This window comes from Microchirus variegatus, assembly GCF_963457635.1.
Source record: "Microchirus variegatus genome assembly, chromosome: 8".
NCBI classification, from domain to species: Eukaryota; Metazoa; Chordata; class Actinopteri; order Pleuronectiformes; family Soleidae; genus Microchirus; species Microchirus variegatus.
This window is the reverse complement of record NC_139809.1, coordinates 848,323-867,596: the sequence shown is the minus strand read 5'-3', so window position 1 is coordinate 867,596 and position 19,274 is coordinate 848,323. Positions and strand designations below refer to the sequence as shown.

General features: G+C 38.6%; 1 protein-coding gene across 1 annotated transcript; it reads left to right on the top strand.

Moving 5' to 3' along the window:
• Positions 1-7,472: 7,472 nt before the first annotated feature.
• On the top strand, positions 7,473-18,079 carry LOC310930613 (inner centromere protein A-like; the record flags this gene model as incomplete). Its single annotated transcript, XM_083893648.1, has 20 exons — positions 7,473-7,612; positions 7,753-7,863; positions 7,939-8,552; positions 8,662-8,704; positions 9,114-9,183; positions 9,291-9,417; positions 9,543-9,582; positions 9,736-9,823; positions 9,957-10,097; positions 10,749-10,766; positions 12,801-12,910; positions 13,014-13,134; positions 13,334-13,441; positions 15,215-15,387; positions 15,556-15,676; positions 15,812-15,892; positions 16,417-16,455; positions 16,605-16,667; positions 17,020-17,173; positions 17,904-18,079. The coding sequence occupies 20 exons, from the start codon at positions 7,473-7,475 to the stop codon at positions 18,077-18,079; spliced, it is 2,538 nt and encodes an 845-aa protein (XP_083749774.1).
• Positions 18,080-19,274: the final 1,195 nt, after the last annotated feature.

Below are 19,274 nucleotides of genomic sequence, written 5' to 3'. Positions count from 1 at the left end.
ACTGTACAGTATGAGTTATACTGATTTAGTAAACACAGATTCATTCATTAACACGTCCTCATAAATTCTGAATTACAAATGCACGCCAGTGAAATTAGTAAAGTACTGAAGATAATTTGCTCTTGTTGTGTGGAAGCCAACGCTTTCATAAACAAGAGCTGCAAAGATTAATCAATTAGTCGATTATGAACAGATTACTACATGAATCATCTGTTTTGATTAGCAGAATAATCAGTTTTGTTTTTTCTTTCACAATAAAAACACGTTCTCTGATTTTTCAGCTTCTTAAATGTGAATATTTACTGGTCTCTTTGTTCCACATATATTTTATATCATGTTATGACATTTGATGGACCAGACCAGATTAATTGATGATGAGCCCTACCATAAACCTCATTGTCTGGGGGGGGAGCAGCAAAAACATCAGCAGAGTGAAAAGAAAACATGTGGGGGAAAAGCTAGCAGGGGATTACATGACAAAACACACTGGTGGAAAATACATATCAGCAGATGACAGTCAAACAAGCACAACAGCAGCAGGGATGATGATGATAATGATGAAGATCGAGAAAACGTACGATCATTACGCATCAACTCATAATGAACTTTGGAGACTCAAAATCTTACCATAACAGCAGAGCAGACACATCTTTGAGTTTTTACCTTTGCGGCTCCAAAACCAGTATTTGTGTCGTCGTTTCATTGTCAGTCCGGTGTCTTATTATTTTAGAAAAAGGGGAAACAAAAATAGGAAGAAAACACCTACACAAGATCCCCTTGCTAGATTTTCCAACTACTGACAAGTGTTGATCGTCACTGAATCACCTACCAGGGCCAACAAATCTTAGACAGCAACTCCGATAACCAGCGACCAAGCAGTTCATGCTGCGTCCAATCAGACGGTCCAACGTGAGAGGAACAGTGCAGAGAGAAAAAGAAGAATAACTGAAGACTAATGCTAAAGTTTTCACTCTTAAAATACACAGCTGATAAATGTATGATCTCCTCTTTCTTCCTCCACTTCAGTAAACAAAGGCAGATCTGACTCCTCTTGTGACAGGACACTGTGCTCGTCTCTTCACTGCTGCACAAGAACACAGAGACAAGTCACCCACAAACCACCATCACATCTGTCTGTTGTCTTGCAGATGGGATGTCCACAATTTCGCAAAGGTGAGAAGAAAAAAAAAAAAATGTTGCTTTACACAATCGTTCCGCATCGTTTCTGTAAAGTTACTTCCCCAAAGTGACCCTCTGTGTTCAGCAGGCCAACGCTGCACCTCTGAATGGTTTTCTGAGATTACACCGAGCATCTTAGGTAAAAGTGAGAGCAGGAGATTACTGAGAAAAGACCTTACAGGCTAACAATGCAGTGAGGAGGAGGGAAACAACACACACTGCAGACAGGAAGCAGTGGCTGGTGCATGGAAGGGGAAAAAAAGAAGTGTTTCCTGGCTGAAAAACAGCAGATATTTCAGCTATAGTCTATACCAATAGGGCTGGGTGAATATTTGATCAGTCAACTGATAGTTTTGCTGCATTAAATTGTGTTGCTTAAACTTTTAAACAGATAATAACAACACCACGGAATAAACAGTTAACAGAGAAACATACATCAGGAGGGAAAACATTCAATCTGTCGATTATTTTCTCGATTCACCGAGTAATCGTTTGGTCCATAAAATGTCAGAAAGTGTGAAAAAAATGTTGTTCAGCGTTTGTCAAACCTGGAAATAATGATGTTCTCGAACGTCTTGTTTTGTCCACAAACCAGAATGAGTCACTTTTGATGATTTCTTTGTTATGTGGAGCAAGAAACCAAGAATAAAGCCACATTTAAGAAGCTAAAACAAGAAATCATCTTGAAAAAAACTTCAAACCGTTTATCAAAATAGTTAATGATTAATTTAGTAATCGATTAATAGAGTTCTTGTTTGTGCAGTTATATTTCATATCATTTATGAAAAATCTATCAAATATGAATAGTTATTTCAGTATTTCCCAGCTCTAGCTATGACGGACAGGACATACTGGAAGTCAGACTGACATTATTCATGTTATTGTTGATATGTAGTCAGTTAAATATTTACACACACAGCTTCCGCTGTCAGCAGAAGTTAATATTTTCTGCTCCCTGAACCTGAACTATGGTCATTATTTATCAGTGGGTGGTGATTATTTTACTGGTGACAACAGTAGCAACTGCTCACGGCACAGTTTAATGCAAGGAAACACTGTTAGTTTGTTGTAAAGGCAGTAAAGTGGATTTGCACAAAGCTGAAAATTGGTGAAACATTTCTGAGTCTTTAACTCCACCTGCTGGCACACTTGAAAAATTCAACTTTTATCATAAACATTGGTGAAGCGTTTGCAACCAACTGCTGAACAATAATATTAAAAATGAAGCCTCGTCGCTTAGTGAAGTCCCCACACGGACAAACTCTAAATATCACCTGAGCAAATCGAGAACTTCCTCATCTCCACACCTTCATGCACAGTCATGTCCCACCTGAGACATCTGGGCTAGACATGGAGTAAAACCAGGGGAAATATTCAGAGGAAATGATGGTATTCAAAATGCCATCATGTAAGATGAAAATCAACAGTTACTCATGTGGGGTTTTACGGTTTATGGCTCAATCGTGATTGAAGGCCATAAAAAGCAGTTAGTCAACTGCGTTTACTGCATGAAGGAAAAACATGGACCATAAAGGTTGTCTTATAATGTCATCTGGTCTTTAAATGGATCGACTCTTGAAGTGAAGTATATTCAGAGTCTTTGTCACTATTAAACAGGGATTCTTTATTATTGACATTCAGAAGTAAATATTACTCACACCTCAATCAACCTCAGTTTCCTCCAGGCCAGAAGCTGTTTTACTGTTGGTTTGACACTGATGTGGTACAGTGCTGCACGGAAAATGAAAAATAATCACCTCTTTAAGTCATCATTAACTGAGCTGAACAAGGGGACCACTATTGCTTTAAGTGGAGGACAGTTCAGCTCAGGCTGAATGAACATCAGTGTAAACAAGACAATACCAGCAACACTCCCAGCTGCCATTCCCACTGCTTCTGTCCGCACTGACAGTAAACACACAACTCCTTTGTTGGAGACTGACACAGCTGTCCTCACAGTAACACAGTCACACACTGAGCTGCCCCAGAGCTATTGAGCAACACTAAGAAAAATGTCATTCTACGTGTGAGCTATAATAAGATGGATGAGCAGCAGAAGTGTATTATGTTTACTTTACAACGGCCAAATGAACCGCATTGAGTATTGTTACTGACAAGTGACATCAGATCGACATCCAATGTAACCATTTTGTCATAACAGAGACTTCATAACAATGTCTTTTTCCTCATGTATGGCCAAAATGTCATTTTCATATCAATCAATTTACCATAAGTCTGGTAATGCTTCTCCACGGAGTCATATCCATGATTCAAGAAATGCAGGATCAGCGAAGTAAAAACAATATATATGTAAATATAATACTAATGGCCCTGTGATGGACTGCCAAACTGTCCAAGGTGTACACCGCCTATCATCAGCTGGGATTGGCACCAGAGCCCCCTGCGACCCTCATGTGGAGGATAAAGCGGTAGAAAATGGATGGATGGATGGATGGATATACTGTAGTACTAATTTCAAACTCTGCAATAAAGTTACACGTTATACTAGTTTGTCCTCTTTCTAGAAACGCAGTAGTGTTTTTGAACAGAAACAGCATGACGGCTTAATAAGAACATGACAATAGGGGAGTGGAATCTGGAAAATGTCATATCTGCAGTACATCTATGCAGCCATGATGACACCATCTGTGGACTGCAGCGTTGCTCACACACACACACACACATTCTTGTACTTGCTGCATACTGAGGACTGGGTTGCTGACAAAGTGAGGACCAGCATTTTCACTTTATAAATCAACACAATTACATATATCTACTTCATGAATGACATCTATAAAGAACTACTGGTTACAGTACCATAAAATGTCTGCAGGTGGAGCCCCAGAGCAAAAAGGGCTGGAAAACATTTTTTTTTATTATTATTATTATTGTTTTTTGGTCCAAAATTTTACAAAAATATGTCGACCAAAATTTAAAAAAAAAATTTTTACCAAAAGATTTTGGTCCAAAATTTGACCAAAAGATTTTGTTTTTGGTCCAAAATGTGACAAAAAAAACATTGGTCCAAAATTTGACAAAAAAAAAATTTGGTCCAAAATTTGACAAAAAAAAAAATTGGTCCAAAATTTGACAAAAAAAAAAATGGTCCAAAATTTGTCCCAAAAAAAATTGGTCCAAAATTTTACCAAAAACATTTTGATCCAAAATTTGACAAAAAAAATTTTGATCCAAAATTTGACAAAAAAAATGTTGATCCAAAATTTGACAAAAAAAAATTTTGATCCAAAATTTGACAAAAAAAATTGGTCCAAAATTTGACAAAACGTCATACTATACTATGTCGTCCTAAATTTGAAAAAAAAATTGACCCAAAATTTTTGGTCCAAAATTTGACAAAAACGTCATACTATGTCGTCCAAAATGTGGGAAAAAAATTTGGACAAATTGAGTATAGCATGTTATAGCAACCTAGGGAAGTGATTTCAACGAAAACAAAGTGAGGACCGGCCAAAATGTCCTCACTCCGTAAAAATGACCTCACCTTGTTGGTTAAAAACCCTCACTGGTCCTCAGTATGCCGCAAGTACAAGAACACACATATACACACACACACACCACACACTGACAGACGATATTCTGGGTTATTTGGTGTTAACGTCATTTCCTGACTCTACCTGTATCTACCTGCAGACGTGTGACTGAAGTTGAGAATTATAAGCCCAAGACACCTCGACTGAGTTTAACAAGTGCCGCCATTAACCATGTAGCAAAGTTCATATTCCACTGCAAAGCCCAGCGATATAATCATTGGATGCATGTTTGCACAAGCACTCGGCAGAGATGCAAGATAAGAAGGGAAGTCGTGCCAGTGTCTCCTGTCTTAGCTGTTCATGCCCAGACAAACAGCACTGCCATGGCTTTGGATCCTTGTTTTCAGTGACTTAACGCTCAGGTTGAGCTGAAAACTTGAGGTTTTTCAGGTGTGGAAACACCCACAGACAGTGGCTCTGCAAAGATCTGTGTGGAAGAGCCAATGAAGATAAAAAAAACCCCCCCAAGCTTGTTTGGATCACTTTTGTTTGTCAAAAGCTCAAATCCAAAAACACAAATCAATCCTGCTGTTTGCAAACATGTGACAGTTCTTTATTCCTGGTGTTTTCATGGAGGGGGAAAAAGATGCCCTGCAGCCTGTAGGTGGTTACACACAACAGGTTGGGGCCTGACTTACCTTCATACCTGCTGAGCAGCCAGTCAAGTCAGTAGTGGAGTGTAAACAAGGGCTGTAAATGCAATGTAACGCATGATTTAGGTGTGTAACAGTGGCCATTCCACGCTTTCCCAACCAGGCTGACTAAAACACAGGATGTAAAATAATGAGACAGTCACAACACTGAGTCACCTTTAAGTTAAGTTAGGTAAAGCATTTACAGTCTGATAGAGAACTCAGCTACTGTAGAGCTCCCTCCACAGGGCAGTGGACACATTTTCTCCTCTGAAACACCTGTTTATTATGACATAAAGCAGTTGTGACATGAATGTCCTGCAGTACAAGGTTTCTTCCAGCATTCCTCTTAAACTCACCTTCTTCTTCTTCTTCTTCTTCTTCTTCTGGAATGTCCATACTTGGTTCTTTCCTGCGAAAAGCGACTCTTCTGAATCCGTCCATTCTTCTATGAAGCAGAGACCTCTCCAACATGTATATATATATATATAAAAAAAAATAAAAATGAAAAGCGGACCAAAGACGACAGTATTTTAGGTGCTTCTTCTTTGAAACACTATCGGCTCCATGTTCAGGCTGTTGCGCTCCATGTGTGCGTCCAAAATACCGTGTGTGTGTGTGAGTGTGGAAGAGGGGTAAATAAAGGTGACGGACAAGCAGCGAATAAGACGTGTAAGAATACTCCGGTAAACAGCTGTACACATGTTGCTGCTGCTGAACCACAACTATTTTCCTACACTGTCACCTAGACGGAGGTGTTTCCTTGGCCACGCCCCTCTCTCCTCCTCAGTGTGGCGTCAACGACGTCATTCTGGGCAGCGCTCTAAACTCCGCCCAGAAATTCTGTGGGTTTGCACGATTTTTCATAGGTGTGGGCCGTTTTACGCACTCCGCTCCACCTCCTTGCTTTTGTGCTTCCCAAACGAGAGTCTCCACCTCCTCGGTCAACCTCTATTCACAAATCGAGCAGCCTCTCTTGTTCATGGAGCTCTATGATTGGCTGGTGAACAACTTAAACGGTTTCAGCGGGTGAGTGAGTGGAACGGTCAGTTTTGTAAACGGTCTAAACCTGAACAACAGTAAATCAAAGTGGATTCTCTTTCACTTTAATACGTTTATTTGCACGCCACTCTGCGATAGAGACAGTTATTTAAGTTAGTGGAATACAAACATCGGATTCCTTCTTTGTCAACGCGGTTAAAAGGTAAGGACCCAGCGATGACATTAGCATGAGCTAGCTAACTGCTACTTTTACTCGCAGGCAGAACAGTTGCTTAGCAATTAAAACGTGAATATTACTCAGTTTAACTGGACAACCCCTTAATTTACAGCGCAACATCCAACGTTATTTGTTGTTGGTGTCCCATTTGTGTAGGTTTTGTTGAAGTTAGTCAGCTAAACTCATTAGTTTCACTGAAACGCTACGTTGGCTAACTCTGTTTGTCTTTGAGGGTTAGGGTTTTGTTTTCAAATACGGCCCAACATAACCTGTCTGTGATATCATGACACACTGCGCATGTGCTGACCACGTAAAGAGACAATGTTTGTGCAAAATTGACCCTTAAGTGTACAATACCTGATACATAGGCGGGAATTACCGCATTAAAACTGCACTTTCTTGGCTTTTTTGTGTGTGTCGTATTTATTGCTCCTAATTTATATTTTATAGTGAGATCAGACAAAAAAACAATGTCCTACTCCAGCTGTACAATAAAGTTGGGACTACTTTGGAAAGCAATCTCGAAATTGCATTATTACCATTTCATTGAAAATCAAACTGGATTCTGAATCAATGATGTCGGTGACATATGTTAGAAGTATAACATAAGATACCAATATTAGGTCCACACAGATGTTCTATTTTTGAAAATATTTTTGTTGTGTTTTGATGTACACTGTGATTTTTTTTTTTATGGGGAAAGGGGTTGTTGTTCTGTGCACATAAGGCTGGTGGGGTTCATGTAATTACACTGAATGGGGAGTGGTATCAAAACGGATTGGGAAATCTCTTTTAATCTCATCTCTTTGTGTCTACAAGTGACAATTTTTGTTGTCCCTTGCTGTTTACAGCTTGATTTTAACTGCTCAATCTCTGCTGCAGGCCATCACCATGAACACCGTACTGTCGTCGGTGCACTCTATCATGCAAACGTTTGATGGAAAAGCACAGGAATTTGTCAGTGAAATTGATAATGTCCACATGGTTTGGCTTGAGGAGATCCAACAAGAAGCCAAGCGCATGTTCTCAAGGTAGGCTTGAATTTATAAATAAAATGGGATCTTTTTGCTCTTTTCACAGGTTTACTTCCTCTGAACTGTATTGTAGTCCACAAATCTCCTGCAAATGTTTTCCAGGTTATACAATTGAAGCAATTTCTATTTGTTAACAGAGATTTCAATGCTGAACCAGAATTAATGCCAAAAACACCATCACAGAAAAAGAATAGTCGAAGGAAGCGTGTTTCTGTGGGTCGCCAGGAAGAAAATCAAGCAAGCCGAAGGTTTGTTGCCTGCTTTGTTTTTTTGAGAGCTTTACACATTACTTTTTAAATACTACATTTTCTTCCAATGTCCAGGTTTTCAAAAGGAAAGCGTAGTAACCTTCGTGGCTCCTCTGTCAAATCACTGAACCTCATTGCTGAAGAGGAAGCCATTCCTGAGGCTTCTACCTCACAGGCCAGCCCCACCACACTGCCCAAACGCACCACCCGTCAAACCCAACAGACTAAGACAGGGGTATTGGAGGATGAGAGCTCCTTGTCTCATGGCAGCTCTGACATGGCGCAAAACATGACGTCTGAGTTGATGGAGGAAGAAATAGTGGATCTAAATAACAAAGCAAACAATCCAGAAGTATCCTCTGATGATGCATGTGGTGATGCCCAGTCTCCACCAAAGATACCCTCACCTAAGGCTCTTGTCAGGATCTCCTCAGCAGACCGCTTGTCTGCCGAGCTCGCCAGGAGTCTGGAACCTTCTCCTGGCCGCTCAGCTTCTAAGATCACAATTGCTGCAGCCCCTCAAAACTCTCGCCGGAGCTCTGTGCAGTGCTCTCTCAAGCTACGGCGTTCTCTGGCTGGTCTGCGACACAGTATGACTCAGGAGTCTATTCGCCGCGCCTCTCGCCGTTCCATGCTCAAGAGGAAGACGGGTCGCACAGGCAACTCTTCATGCAGCAGCAATATCACTGGTGAGACGGGAGCCATGTTTTTCATACAAGTGTATGAAATGCCACACATTTGCAAAGTCTGGTGCACTTTAATTATTGTTATGTTACATCTGACTTTATGTCATTGTAGAGGACTCGAGTGTGGACTCTGTGGAGGAAGAGGATAAAGAGGGGTAAGTACATAGTCAAAAATATTTACATTTTCATCACCCTGCAATGAGCCATTTTCATTTGGAGGCCACTAGTGCTGGGCAGTATACCGGTGAATACATTTATCAGTATATGAAAAACAAAGGTCACCATTTTGGACCATCATGTTTTCATAATAGCCCGCAATAGACAAACTAACAATTTTTTGAGTTGTAATGGTAACAGAGGGCTACATAGGTTTTCCAACACATTTGGGATAGTAAGGTTGAGGTGAAGAATATTATTATTATTATTAATATAACTTCAACTAACTTCACCAATGTGTGTTGTGAAGTTGTACACTAGAACTTTGAGCAAATTCTTGTGGTGGCAGGTAAATGTATATTCTTTCACTTTAACCTGTGATCATATGAATGTTTTTGACATCTACAGCATGTCAGAGGATGTACCTGTAGACACTGAGGGTGATGCCGCAGCAGAGGGATCTTTGGAAACTCAAATGGTATGAATACATGCGTTTGTCTATTAAGTGCCAAATAAATCCTACATTTTATTGATCAGCTGATGTTTTAGTGTTACATTAATTGTATTAAATGTATTTATATTCAGCTTAATATTAGCGTCCATCCATCTATTGGACGTGTTACCCGCTCAGTGGCTGCACACTCACCCAAACTGGCCCCCCCATCGCTGTTTGTTGCTGAGCAGAAAGTGGCCACACCGGACAGGAGGATGGGTAAAGAAGCTCTCCATTTTATTCTTTTAATTTTAATTAATCACATTTTATTTCATATTTCTTGGTGAACCTATTTATGTGTTGGTGTCTGACAGTTTTGCCAAATGTGTTTTAATTTGTTTCAGTTGTAAATGAGAAGCAACAGACCTCGCACTTGGGCAGAAAGTGAGTGCTTCTCTTTGTGTACATGCAGGAAAACATATGATGAGGGATTGTCATGTTCCTGCTACTCCCACCTGTTATCTTAAATGACAGGATAATACTTGTTGAACAAGGTTGTTGAATAATAAATTCTGTCATGTGTTTCTGTTCCTCCAGGTCTCGCCAAAGTACTAAACGTAAAGCGCCAGACACTGTGGAGGAAAGTCCCACTAAGAGGCTCTCTCCACCCAAGAAAAGTCACAGTGTAAGTTAAAACTCTTTTTTTAAATCAAGTGTTAATAATAAATCATGGGAAATTTCCATGAAATTATGAGTGGGTTTCTCAATCAAACAATGAAGTTTTTGAGTTGATTCTCTTTTTCTTTTGTTATGCACAGGTAATGAAGCCCCACATGAAATCTTTTCTCCACACTGTGCAGAAGAATCGGATGCTGATGATGACTCCAAATTCCCTTGGCCGCACTGGTGTTGTCACGTCCTTCATTAAACACACCACTCCGATGAAGGCTGACCCCAAGGTAAGTTGAAAGCTTAACTCGCAGCAAAGATGCAGTGTTGTTCTCAGGGGTTCAGGTGCTGTGGTGGCGTGACTGTAGACGCACGCAATAATTATAATCAATGGGTTTGTTCTATAATTCTCTCATATCAATCTAGCTGCTCTCACATATGCACTGAACTCTGCAGATTGTCATGTGTGAATGCATATATCTCCAGAAGTTGCTTCAGTCGTGTGGGAATGCAGCAGGAGAACCTCCGTAGAATCCATAGAGAGTTAAAAGTGGAGTGCCTTCTTAATCCAGGTGTCAGTCTTTGGTTGAGTCTTCAGAGATTCTGCTGCATCTTTGGCTGTTCTCACACTATACATTTCTACATTAGCAAATGTTTTGGGACAAATGAATGAGAAGCATTTTAAAAGAAGTAATTAATCAATGTAGAATCTCCCTTTAAGCTTACTTATAGGAGTTTATAGTTTAAAAATGCACTATTATGTTTGTTTACACAGCAGAAAATACTTGCTGAAAAAAACAGACATGGCATACACTTTATCTGATATCTTAAAAGTTCTTGGCTCACCCCTTAAATCCTTATTTATATTTACATGTATTTTCTTGAGCTTTGAAACCATTTAATTCTCTTATATGAATGTTTGTTTTTTCTCCCCTCATCAGTTGAGTGTTGGTATCGTGGTAAGTGTGATAACGAAGCACTCACTGTATGTTTGTGGGTCCAAGTTCCCATTGTTACTGGGTTGAATGTCTTCTCATTTAAAGCACTTTTCCAATTTACAGTTCTAGCATGACTCTGCTTTTTTTTTTGCTTTTTCATTAGCGATAGTACCTGGTGCTCTTTTTAGTATCTGTTCTGGCAAGGTTCCAAGTGAGCTGAGCTGATACTAAAATGTGACATTGGCAGAGATTGGCACCTGGAAGAGTCATGAGCGCGACGTCGACACAGGAATCAAACCGAACAATGCCAAAATGTAGATAAGTTAAAAAGACTAAAAATATGAGCTAATCTCCAACATTATAAGCTGGCGATCATGAGCTAAATCACAACACATTCAACTATATTTCAGTTCAGTGACTGTGTCAGACGGAGTCACGATTCAGTGATCTTTTTAACAAAGTGATTCTGTTGATTCAGGACACTGAAAAGAACTGTTTTTCTTGTTGCTAGTTTGTGTGTCGCATAGAAACCCGACGTCATGGCAGTCTCGTGCAGCCGTCCAATGACGGCCCCCGTCCACGTTGAGGACATCCAGCCGTGACGTCGTCAGACTGTACACCTCACCTTTCACCTCACATGAAAAAGACCTGATATCAAACCGAGTTGAGTCATGCTAGAACTATATAGTGGAAAAGCACCATTAGCACACCCCCCTTTTCCTGTCTCCATATTTCCACATAAACACATTTACATCACAGCTCAAGTAACTATCTATGGTGGTTGGAGAGACTTGTGTTAAATGCAGGCTCTTGAGCAAGACTGCTCAACGTTGGCCTGCTTGCCTTCTATTTTGTAAAAGTAAATAGTGTTTCTCGGTCATTGACAAAAGAGTTTTTGGCCCCCACAGAATCGACAATATATTTGTATATATAATAATTTCAATCTGTTTGTAAAGAAAATTTAAATTGGTCATTCAGTTGGAGTTGAAAATAAGCATTGAATGATTATGTGCGTATGAGTTACCTGCACCTTTGTAAGCCAAAATGAAATGTAATGGCGGAACCTTTACAAAAAATGAAGTTTTGTGGTAGAATACAACACAAAGCTCTTATTTGTTTACATTTAAATGAAAAGAAAATTCAGTGAAGGAGCCTGGGTTGCCGGTACTTTTCTGTCTTATAAGGCCAGCTGCCCTCTATCAAATATTAGACATCCCTACTCTAGAGAAAACAGATAAGCAGCTTTCTGGAGAAAAAAAGATGAACGTCAGAAAGTGAAATATGTTTAATGATGCTCTACACTTTTGCAGCACGTGTGTGAAGTGGGCAACTGGATATTAATAACACCCCAAACTGCACTTAGTTGATGGTTTCACTCATTCCATTGGTCACTAATGCTCATGTTATGCAGTTGTTTAGAATATAACAACCCTTCAAGCAACCTAATACAGTTTTGGTGACTTCACTTGTTTTTGTTTGGAAACTAAAGGAAAAATCCATCTTAACCAGAATCCATGTAAAGTAACGTCATCACAATGGCTTTTATTCTTTTGATCATCAGTAGAGTAAAGTACACTGAGGGAGGAGATCGATCAATTATACGACTACTGTTCTATATATAACTGCACTGATCTTTGAGAACTACTGACAGGAGTATAGTGTAAATGTTAATAAATTCATCATGTAATTTTTTTGTTTGTTTTCCACCATACCTTGAACAATGTGTAATATTTAATTGCCTTCTGTTAGGTATAAAAAGGGTCAAGAAATAAAGAAAAGACAAGAATTTGCTAGTACAAGTACATAAATTCAGAGACCAATTATCACAAGTCAACAGTAAATCTCCATCACATCCTGTGGCCCTGTTGTTCACACGGTGTTAGAAGTCTGGTTGGATGGATTTTTGCTCTTGGTGTCTATTCTGGGAGGTGAACACTTTCTGCATGGAAGCACTCCATTTGCCCTTTTGCATTAATTTGATTTTTTTTTTCATTTGTTCATTCATTAATTTCTTTTTGAACAAACCTTTGAATCGTATTTTTTGTACATTTATAGACAAAAGAGCGACACAAACTGGAAGCACTTAAAAAGAAGCAAGAGCAAGAAGAGGAAAGGATGAAGAAAATGGAGGAGGAGAAGAGACGGAAACAAGATGAGCTTAAACGGTTAGAACTCAGTCTTTCACATTTTATACGTATTTATTCATAGCCAGTTATTATGTTTTATGCATTACAAAATGTATCCTAATGTTCATAATTTGTGTTCCAGGAAGAGGGATGAGAGGCTGAAACGGGTGTTTGATGCCAAAGTGAAAGAAGAGCAGAGGGAGGAGGAAAAGAAAAAGAAGATTGAGCAGAAAATGTTACAGATTGATGAGAAAAATGATAAGGTATGGAACAAAATTCAACCATATTTTGTCCTTTGTCTCATAGGAATTTCGATGAAAGACAAATTATTCACAACACGCCAACTCTAACCAAAACCTGCCCGCTGCCTTCAGATGCATTTTCATTTAAACAATGTTTGCACACTGGTTTGAAAAAGTCAAAACGTTCACCCCTCATCTCATATTGTGCTTCTTCAACCAGCGACAGGCGGATGAGAAGGCCAAGCGGAAGCTGGCCCTGAAACGTCTGGAGGAGCTTGAGCAGAAGAAGTTGGAGGAAGAGGCTAGGAGGAAGAAGATGCAGCAAGCAGTAAGATTATGCTTTTTTTCCTCCTCAAAGGCGACATATTATGCTAAATCAACTTTTGTATCATTAAAATCCCTATATTTGGGACTCTAGAGGCCCTTATCAGTCGGTAAAGTGTGAAAAAAGATGACTCACTCATGTTTTTGTGGTCCTCCTCAGTCTAAGTACAGGAGATAAAACACGCATTGTTGACTTCCGCACTCATAGGGACGTCACAATAGGCCTGGGCGATATATCGATTTTGATTAATTTGATTGTTTTGTTCCGACGATTTTAAAAATATTGATTATTTTCTCTTATTACGGCACACTTTTTTATTGTTCGCACTGGGGAAATGTTTCCGTGGAACGCTCATTCGTGGCACCGCCCGTGCATCTCTTCACAAACACTCACCAGCCCAGGGTCTCCCCCAGTGCATATTGCTTGTTTATTTACTTTATATACACTTTTTTTTTAATACACCACAGATTTTTCTAAACCGCGGAACAAGCGCGATGCGCCCGCATGTAACCGGCTAGCGTCCTCTTGTCCAGGTGCCGATTGAAACTCAAGTCACACTATCAAATGCGCCATTATTAGGGTTATATTGTTATTGTCAATAAAGATGTTATATTTAGGAATGCACCGATAATTTGGTTGTCGAAACACGGCGAGTAAACTGTGGAACAGCAACTATTAAATGCTGGAAAGTCTCTTTGCGTAAAAGTTAAACTTATGAACTCCCCACGACATTCATTTCACAGCAGAGAACATTCTTTCTCTTTGAACAGTTAACTAAAGACATTGGCTCATCTGATGCATCTGTTATTCCCTTAATTGCAGAGTTGTAGGGGTAATATTGCGTGTAGAGAAATGATCCAGTCGGATATTGAGAAGCGCACGGCGCAGGAGAGGGAGAACAGTACAGCGCAGGGGCGGTGCGCAGAAATCTGTCTGCACCAGATGAGGGGGCACTACCACTTTTTTAATTTATGTTAATTATTTTGCTTTTAAATGTGACCAGCATTGCAAGGCTTTGTTTTAAAATTCACTGGCATTTACTTAATTAGGATTTAACTTGAATGAAAACAATTGAACAATTGAGAAGTTGGTGGATTCAAGAAGAAAGTTGCATTTCAATGGATATTTAATTCACTGACACAAAAGCTGTACTGGTGGTAAAGTAAGTATAAAAGGTTAAAACAGACTTAAAACGGAATTCTAAAAGAATTAAAATGGAATTTGGAAAAAAATAAAACGGATATCATAGGTCCCTAGATCAGTCAGAGTCTGTGCTACGGTCATGGAGGATGTATTTAAAATATTTTAATTACCTGACACTGAAACACTGTGTGTGTAAAACGTCATACATTTGCACATCATCATATGAATAATTATTTTGTCTTTAGTAGTTAAAAAAAAAAAAAAAAATGTATCGATTTTTTTATTAAATAAATCGGGGATTTTATTTATAGGCCATATTGCCCAGCCCTACGTCACAATGCGCTAAATTCTTGGAATTGTTGTTGCGGAGCTCCGCTGATGAGTCCTTTAAGTATTATTGTAGTTAACTATTGTAGCTTTGAATGCTTGCACTCAAAAACCTTAATTTTAAACTTCTCAATTTGGCTACTTTCCCCTGTGATCACTGCTCAGAAATATGATGACGATCTGTACGGTTTGATTCATACTACACAGTAACTGCCATTTCTTTTGGCTGTATCTTTATCAGTTTCCCTTGAATGACACATTTTGCTCAGACCTTTTTTTTTTATTATTTTACATGCGTTTCTCAAGGAGGAAGAGAAGCGGCAGCAGGAGTTACTCGCGAAAAAGAAGCTGGAAGAGGAAGAACAGCGAGCTCGTAAACTGGCTGAAGCTCGCAAAGCACTGGAGCTGAAGAAGGAACAGGAGCGAGAAAGAGAGCTGGAAAGAGAAAGGGAGCGAGAGCGTCAAGCTGCCGCTGAAAGGTTATTTATTGTCCTTAATTTTCTATCATAATAGTTGACGTGTAAAGGATTATTACACCTCAATATAACTCAATCTTTCACTGCAGAAGAAATTAGATGAACATTTACACCAGACTTTGATTTACAGGCTTGTTGTCTAGTTTTTTTTAATATATATTTTTTCTTCAGGGAGAGAATTGAGAAAGAAAAAGCTGTGGCTCTGCAGCGTGAACTGGAGAAAGCAGTGAGAGAGAAAGAGAGGAGAGAACTGGAAGAGAAGAAAAGAACACTTGAGGAAAAACGAAAACAGGTGAGACGTCAAATCAAGACGTTTCTTCATTATAGATTTCCTCCTTGTCCCTCATTTTAAGTGTAGCTCAAATGTTAATCATTTCATTGAAAATGATTATCAATCTAAATGTTAATGTGCTTTGTATTCCAGCAGGAGGAGGAGCTGAGGTTTGCTGCAGAGAAAGCTGCTAAGGACAGAGAGGCAGCAAAGCAAAGAGAGGCTGCTGCTATGAAACAGGTAAACTTGAGAATTGTTTGATATTTTCAATTTTCCTCATTAAAAAAAAAAAAAAAAAAAATTCTGTATGGGTTCTGTCCTACAGACCAACAAAATAAAAACAGATCAGTATCGTGTTGGGTGTTTCCACATAATGTACTAGTTTATTTTTACAACATTATATAGCTGGGACAATTCACTCCTATATTCTTATATGTAGCCTATATTGCTCTAACGTATTAACTCTAATATTATGATGTGAAATATATATCGTTTTAACAATTTTCTTGTTCTAACGTTGTGATACTGATCTGTTTTATTTTGCTGGTGTGGCAGAAACATGCGTCTAAACTATCATTTGTTTACATGGTATACACAAGGTATTTGAACTTGAAAACAGTTACCTATGAGATAGAACAGTCTGACGTAATTATCTTTTTTTTTTTTTTTTCATAATTAAGATTTAAAGTAATGTCCTTACGTTAAATTTGCTACTGTAGTTACTGATGATGCCTCTCACTTCCTGTTTGCCCTGTGTAAAGAAACCTGCTGCTGGCCTGAATGTGACTGTGGATATTGAGGTAAGACTGATGTTATTTTATTGACTAAATTATAATTTGGCAACCAGTGACCATATTATTTCATATTTATGATTTGCCTGAATGTTAAAAAAGTTTCTGTCATTAAATCACATTCACAACTTTTCCACTCGTGTTTATTTTTTTTGCAGCAGTCTGTGATGAAAACACCAGTCGGAAAAGGTGGAGGCCTCAATGTGACTGTGGATATTGAGGTAAATATTGAATTATATTCTGGTATTTCTGATTTCAACAATCAAAGCTGCAGTTGGAGTGTGTTTTTGGCCACGAAGAGGAAAAAATCAAGTCATCTGAGAGGACTAGACTTCAACCTTGGATAAATCTATGCAGTTTCTACCACCCTCTTCCTTATCCTTTGTGAATCATGTCCTTTTAATCAGAAAAGGATTGGGCACACTGCTGTGCCATGCTAAGTGTTTCCGTCTGTGCTAATCGGATGGAAAAGGCTCAGATCAGAGAGCTCCCACAATCCCGCCTACTGCAGCTTTAAATCGTGGCAGAACTGATTTGTCATCAGGGTAAAGTCTCCGTTTTATTTTTGTGCAGCAATCACCACAGTCGTACTCCATCACTCCAAAGGGTGGCAACAAACCCCTGACGAAGTTCAAAAATAAAGAGGATTATGGGATGGACCAAAACAGTGATGACTCTACTGATGATGAGTCTGCCCCAAAGAAACCCATTCCATCCTGGGCAGAAGGTATGTACTGTATTATATTAGTTTAGTAGCTTATCGCTCACAATGCTGCTGTGTTTAATTCATTCAGGTTGGTTTATGTCTGTTTCTAATTGGTCAATGTGAAATTTCTACCCACGGTTTAGTAACAATATCTACTCAATGCATGACTGTAAATCAATCCATGATCTTCTACAAGATGTGTGTTATAAGATGTTAAATAATATTAGCCCATTATTAATTAATTAATGAATTAATTCATTCATTAATTCATTAATGAATTAATGACTTGGTTGTCCCAAAAGGCTGCTGTTGTTGAAAAGTTGAGCATTGTTTCACAAATGAAATTTAAGAAAGACATTTTCATTCAATGTTTTGTTTTGTCCACAAACCAAAGTTTACTTTAATAGGGCATTGAAGATTTTTTTATTTATTTTATAAAGCATTTAATTCAATCTAATTATTTGATTAACGGGGCAAATACTCGGGATGCTTTCACACCTACAGTATTTGGTGCTCATCAATGTGTCACCGTGACACATAGGTGTGAAAGCACCCTTAATCAATCTTTAGTATTATTGACCTGGTAACCAAAAAAAAACCCTGTGATGACGACTAAGAAACTGAATAAGAGGATAAATAAATGGGTTTGCTGTCTCTAAATGAACAATAATATGTCTAACCATTAGTTACTCCCAACATTATGAGCCTGTTTGTATGGGTTGTGATGCTGGTCTAATATTTTCTGCCCTAGGTCCCAACCTGCAGCAGATCATTATGAAGCAGTACTTCAATCCTCCTGATTTTGACTCGTTTTTTGGAGAAATTGAACCACCAAAACTGGAGGACATCTTTTATAAAAGCAAGCCTCGATACTTTAAACGCACCAGCTCCGCCGTGTGGCACTCTCCTCCAAGTGGATCAAAGTAATGTCTGTGAACTGTGTAAAGTTTATTATTTGTCTGTTTCCAAAAAAGTAACATTTTTTTTTACCCCCCGATTTTTTTTTTCTATTATATTACATTTGTCTTCTTACGGGTCAACATTTTTAACAATGTTGTTGGTTTGAAAATTTCAATACTTATTTTATGTGATACACGGGAGATGACATCTTTATAATAACACACAGGGATCAGGATGTTTGAAAGTTTTTGCTGATTCATTAAAAACTTTCATTTGTATAACATATGCTGGATGTAAATGATAGAATCACTATCTTTGGGATTGTTTTTAAAAAGTGCATTAAAGTATAAAAGGTTATTCATAGAAATGTGTTGGCTTCTGGTGTTTTAGCGACGTTAATAATGTAACCTTAAAATGTTGACGTATAAGGGAATTGAACTCTCAACCTTTGGACTTGAGCATCCCAATGCCTGCTCTTTAACCAACTGAGCTAACTCCTCTTCTGGCTTTACTTTTTGAACACCTATTTACTCTTCTTGGTTGAATATTGCACTTAAAAATTGACTCCATCTAAGATTCAAACCCTCACCTGCAGTAGCCGCAGGAATAGAAGTCATTCTCTTAGTCACGTGAGCTATTTGTCCTTGTATGATCTTTTTGTAAAATTTGGAAGCCTTTCAATAATAGAACCCATGTCTTCAGTGTATTGAATTATTTAATAATGTCAGTCCAACATCAATAGATGAACAGTTGGTGTAATGGTTTGGATGCTTGCCTTTGGTGCAGGAGACCTGTGTTTGAGTCCTGGTTGGAACAAGTACCTTTATGTGTGCAGTTTTTCTCCCAGTGTGATTGGCACACACACACTGATTAACTGTGGGTGGTTTGAAGGAGGAAGACCCCCCCACACCGACACAACCCCACAGTTAATCGGTGTGGGGGGGTCTTCCTCCTCCAAACATGGAGGTGTGTGTGCCAATACTAATATATATATATTTTTTTGTGAATTTTTTTTATATACATTACAAATGTTGCACATTTCCTGGTATGACGTGATTAAAGGTAAAAACTCTCAATTTAATAGTTCATTTAATTGGCCGTGGCCATTAGTGTTTTATGTTGTTATAGGAGTGATGTTGTTTTTGCCTGAAATCAAATCAAAAGTTGATTTTCCATTCACTGATACACTTTATGATAATCAAAAATGTTGTAAAATACAAAA